Here is a 5,827-nt window from a genome sequence, read left to right as displayed (position 1 = left end):
GGCAATCTCATCTTCTACTAAGGGGTGTTTCGTTTTTTTTCCTGAAACAATTAAGCATATGGGTCTAGTGCCTTTAGATTCTGCTGTCTTATATCTCTGTGGCCACAAGCATTGCTGCATGATCATTAGCAAATGGAGCAGGTGGGGGATGACATTCATTTTTCCAAAGTAAATGAGAATTTTATCCGTTATTGAAATGCAGACTGACCTGAACATGCCATATGGGTGATATTATGTATCCTTCTGAATTCCTGTAGCCAAACAGTAATATGACTTGGGGTTGGGTTTGCCTACTGCTAGAAGACATGTTAGTCTTTGCCTCTTTACCTGTCCTAAATCCAATGCTTCCTTAAAATTATTCTTTGAGGACTTAACACAGCTTGAGATGCCTATGAAGTTAGGAAGTGAGGTTGAGGTAAGAAAAGGAAAGACTTTTGAGAAAAACGAAATGAGCCCTCTTGTAGCAGTTAGAGCGCCAGAGGTCTGAGCTTCGAAAGAACCATATGTCCAAATGCAGTTAATGAGAGAAGGGAGTCTCTGAAAATTGAAACACAGAGCTGTATTTTGAGCATATGGTTGAGAACATGAAAGTCTCAGAGAAAGTAGTCCACGAGGTCACAGTGTAAAACATATAAGAATGATAACAAGGAACATTTGAAAAAAAGAAAACTCTTTAAGTTTTTCAGGTTACTAAGAAAAATTTCCGCAAATACATCACTAATAGTAAAAATGAAAGTCTTCACTTATAGGAATCCTTTTTTTTTTTTTTTTTTTTTTTTTTTTTATCTGTTTAACCACGAGCTGGAGAGACAAACATCCGTTTGTGGCCCAGGCAGTTTATCTGGGCCCTCCATCTTGACTGTTCCAGACTTCAGAGTCTGTCAGTCTAAAGCGCGTTCATCATCCACCATCCATCCCAAGATTCCTCTCGACTGTGCCATTACTGGAGTCTTGATTCAAGCAAACGGTTCTTACTGTAGATGTAGGTCACCAACACATGACCAGGGTGGCCTGAGTCCTCCACCAGAAACAAATCATAAGAGGAAAAGAACAAGTAAGTAGTCTGGGTACTCATTTGTTTCTGCATAGAAAACAAACAAAGAAATAACTAGAAATTATAAGCTGTTAAAGGATCATGTTGGGGGTGGGCAGTGCCATAATGTCCTGGGGTGGTGGGCGGCGGGGGGGAAGGAAAGCAGTGGAACATAATCCCCATGCATTTTTTGTGGGTCAGTTCTGAGAAGTAACTGCAAATGAATGGGATCTTGTGTTTATGAAATATCTTTGTGTGCGTTATGGAGGGAAAATGACATTGGCACTTTGATGACCAATTCTATGTCAGGGAATCCATTGGGTTCTTTATAGACACACTCTAACTTACTTCTTACAGAATCGATCTTCTCCTTCCCATATTTACAGTTGAAGAGACAACTTTAGGGTTAAACGTTTGTCCCGTGATGAGGCAGCTAGTAAGTGACAGTTCACGCTGTTTGCAAATATCATACTGCCTTGAGAGCAGTGTCCACTTAGACTGTGGAACTGATAAATAATTTAGGTTTTTATCGCTTTAAAATAATTTCAAACTTGCATTTTGTCTTCTTCGACTTGAGGACTGCCAAAATTTGAAAGGTAAATTAGTATCATATTTGTTCACAAATCATATAAAACTATTCTGTTTCACCCAAAAAACATATAAACATTGTATATTTTAAATACATGCACTTTGTTAAAATGCATATTTCAGCACATAAAACTTAGGTTATTATGCAAGTTCTAATTATGTTTTTGAGTTATAATAAAATCTTACTTGATCATATTAAATATGCCAGGTCCAATATAATGCTTCGGAAACAAAAAAATTTACTTATTCCCTACAAGGAGATTCCGGAGTAGCAGAAGAAAAATTTTAAGATATTTAGACATTCACTGTAGAATAACTTCTCACGCAGATACAAAGGCTCAAACACTGCCCTGGCCAGCTGGGCAGGAGACATATGAGGAAAAAGGACACAGATCCTTCTGGACAGGGAAGTCTGATCCGTTGATGCCTGGATCCAATCAAAGGTTTAAAAACTTTATTTATTTATTTTTATTTAAAATTTTTTTCAGCAGGAAGTTGGTGGGCCAAAAGGGATTTTTAAAAATTTTTTATTGAGATATTCATTAAATACTTACAGATGCCACAACAATTTTATGTCATACAACTGTATATCTGCCTAGGTGTAGGGTAAGGAGAAAGAGGTAAATGTCCTTTCGTTTCTGTTGTTTCGTGATGAGAATCATAACTTCTATATGGCTTTTTTGCTGTACTTATAAAGCCGTCTCAAGCACACTAACTCATTTAATTTCCCAGTCATCTTCTAACGTAGGCTGTATGATTTTCCCATTTTACAGCCAGAGCTCCATGGAGCCGGGTGACTCATGCACACACCACAGTGACTCAGTGACAAGAGTTGGCACTTACATGCAGGGTGGCAGATTGCTACGCTGTCCCTGCTTCTTACACATCCATCCCTGAAAAACTTAAATAAAAACTAAACAGAACTCACCCACCAACCCCAACTTTACATGAGGAAAAGATTCAAGGTTGGCAAGAAGGAGAGAGCGCAGGGAATATGCACAGTCGATGCTGCTCCCTGCTCAAAAGCAATTTGCAGAAAATATTTTATAAATTAGTTATTTGTTTTTTAAAGATGGCTCTATGCCTAACATGGGCTCAGACTCACGACCCTGAAGAAGAGAGTCGCATGCTCTACTGACTGAGGCAGCCAGGCGCCCCTAACAGAAATATATTAAAATGTTGTCTGATGCCTCTTCTTACAATAATTGCACACAATTGATCTGATCTTCTCTACGTTATCTCAAACTGGATCCTGACGATAGAAGGAACGGCCCTTGTAGATCTGATATGAGCATGTACTGTGTATATACTGACTCTGCCTCTGTTTAAATTTTTGTTATCCTGTTCATCATGAATTTTTGCATTGATTTTGAGGTTTTTTTTTAATTGCATTGAAGTATTGTTTATTTTGATTACTGAGTTTTTGGCCCTTCCTTAAATTTTATGCCAGCGGCTAACATGTCTCATAGTAATCCCAGCCGTGGTATGTGAGCTTAGACATACCTGTGAATAGAACACCTGTGTGTACGGTTAGGAATTTTATATTCAAGCAAACTTATTTTTGTGATTTAGCTTCAGCGTGTCTCTTCAGTATGTCTGGGTAATTAAGTGGAGTCTTAAGTGACTCCATTTTGGGTAGACAGCTTGAGGGTTGTAAATAATCGGCTGGGATTGCAAAACTCAATACTATTAAAGTGCAGTTGCTGTGTAGTTTTACTATATCCATTATAATTTTGCAAAACTTTTGATTTAGGGGTTTATGATCTTCGGAGCATTTTGTGGTGAGACATGGAGCCCATCAGCACGACCACCCTGCCAAATGCCTCAAACACAGACCAAGGCCACTGCAAGGGGCAATGCAGGGTGATTCTGATAACACTCTATGGCGTGGTTTTACTCGGAGGCACTACTGGAACAGTATTGATGTCACGTATGATGTTCAAAAGGAAAAGCCAATCAATGATTGCCATGATCGTTGTCAATATCATAGTGCTGCACTCAGTCCTCCTGGTCAGCCTTCCATTCCGCCTCAGCTATTATATCTTAGAGGTCTGGGAGTTTGGAACCTTTCTCTGCCGATTGGTCAGCAGCATATTATATGGTCATATGTACGTCACCTTTTTTTTCTACGTGGCCATTGTCATACTCCGATTGCTCATCTATTTTAAGAAACTCCAAATGCAACAGTTGCAAAAGTGCCATGCGGTAGTTTTAAGCATTGTTATTTGGACCATGAGCGGCCTCATTTTTTTGCCAATATTATTTTTACAATATGGCATAAATCCAAGTTACTCAAAACAACGACGATGCTTTGAGTTCTACAAAGATATCAACCGCAGAGAATTCATTATCTTGAACTACTCTATGATTGTTATCATGATCACAACGGTTGGGGTCCTCTTCCTGATACAGATGGGCGTCATTCTCCAACAGACAAAAGCTCTCTGGCCTGACATGTGGGCCCATCAAGACTATAGAGCTCAAATCAAGAGCTTCTTCTTCCTTCTAGTAATAGTGGTCTGTTTTATACCCCATCATGTATTCCGGGTACACTTTATTCAAAATTACTCAGAGATAGACAATTCTGAGTTAGTTCTTTATAACGAAATTTTTGTTGCTTTAACTACTGTCTGTTGCCTGGATATGGTGTGCTTCATAGGTGGAGTTATCCATTAAATATTCCTCGTCACTTGCTTTGTAATCAGCTTTTTACCATTGTGACAAAATAGTTTCAAATGAATGACTGCTACCATGATTCCAAATGTTTCAATGCTCTGCTCTTAATTATCACCAAAATTGTTTTTCCATGAAAAGGTAGAAGATTGACAGTTTCTTCTCTTCTGAGAGAACGACGATCTGTTCTCCATTAACTATAGAATATATTCAATTTCCATAGCTCTACACAAATTGACCCCCAAAATCCTTTCGACACTCAACTCCTACCCCTTTTTCAGGAGATACTTCTGCTAAGCACAACTATTGCCTTTCCCTATGCAGTAATCCAGGCTGTTCTCTTTGCATTTGCTCTTGCTGGGCTTTGATCTTAGAATGTTATTTCCCTCCGTCTCCAAACTATCTACTCAAGGTCCAGAGAACCTGAAGATATGGATTGTAGGAGACTTAACTTTTTCAACCGATGCTCAACCTGAGATACATGCCTCTTGAAAATGACTGATAGACAGTAAAGCTATGGCTGCTGGCCATGGTATTTAGAGGAAAGAACCAGCTTAGTCAAATGACTTAGAGGAAGTCCTTTCAGGATTAATCGAGCATTAATATGGTTTGATTCTGACTAAGACTTAGTAGGGACTCAGGAAACAGAATGCCTCCCATATCACTCCAGACATGGATCTGTTAAGCAGAAAAAGAAATTGGAAAAGGTGGAAAGCATCTGGACTTAGTCTAAGCATGCTGGCAGACTATATTACAGCCCAAACCTTTGAGAATGTGAGACTATTCTTAACCTTGTTCAAGGCACCCTTTATGACCAAGTAGTGTTATATAATGAAAATCAATTCTGGTATCAGTTAAAATCAATAAAAATAACCAAGACAACCCACTTGGATTGAGATAAGTAGAATCCAAGTGGGTCGTCTGTTATTTTTATTGCGTTAACTGATACTTAACTGATATAGGAATTGACATGCTCTGGGGTGGCTGGGTGGCTCAGTAGGTTGAGTGTCCAACTTCAGCTCAGGTCATGAGCTCACGGTTCGTGATTTCGAGCCCTGCGTTGAGCTCTGTGCTGACAGCTCAGAGCTTGGAGCCTGCTTGGGATTCTGTATCTCCCTCCCTCTCCGTCCCTCCCTGGCCCATGCTGTGACTTTCTCTCCCTCTCTCTATCAAAAATAAATAAATGTTAAAAAAATTTTTTTTAAAGAAATTGACATGCCCTTGTGATTTGTTTATAACAATGCTACCTTTGATATTAAATTTACTGACTCAAATAACCAAACCCTTATGGCTGACAAGGCAGCATAGTTTACACAAAAGAGTTTTGGAATAATCTGGGCATGTGGATTCAAAACTTTTTAGTAACTATGGAATCATGGATGAGGTATTTATAATCTCTGATCCCCACTGTCCTATGCTATAGGGTTTTGGTAAAGCTGAAGCAAGATAGCAACATGTGTTAAATAATGGCATAGTGCCTGACATCCCATACTCAGGATAATATTACTTACTCTCCTAATCCAGGGGCAACTT

The 5,827-nt window shown here is 39.0% G+C and overlaps 1 protein-coding gene across 1 annotated transcript; it reads left to right on the top strand.

The window, feature by feature from the left end:
* Positions 1–872: 872 nt before the first annotated feature.
* Positions 873–5,459, top strand: GPR141 (G protein-coupled receptor 141). The gene is made up of 2 exons (XM_049641325.1): positions 873–1,054; positions 3,375–5,459. The coding sequence occupies exon 2, from the start codon at positions 3,410–3,412 to the stop codon at positions 4,295–4,297; it is 888 nt and encodes a 295-aa protein (XP_049497282.1). The 5' UTR covers positions 873–1,054; positions 3,375–3,409; the 3' UTR covers positions 4,298–5,459.
* Positions 5,460–5,827: the final 368 nt, after the last annotated feature.

Source organism: Panthera uncia, chromosome A2, assembly GCF_023721935.1.
Source record: "Panthera uncia isolate 11264 chromosome A2, Puncia_PCG_1.0, whole genome shotgun sequence".
In the NCBI taxonomy this organism is placed as follows: Eukaryota; Metazoa; Chordata; class Mammalia; order Carnivora; family Felidae; genus Panthera; species Panthera uncia.
Note: the sequence above shows the minus strand (reverse complement) of the source record. Positions and strands in the feature narration are given on the sequence as shown.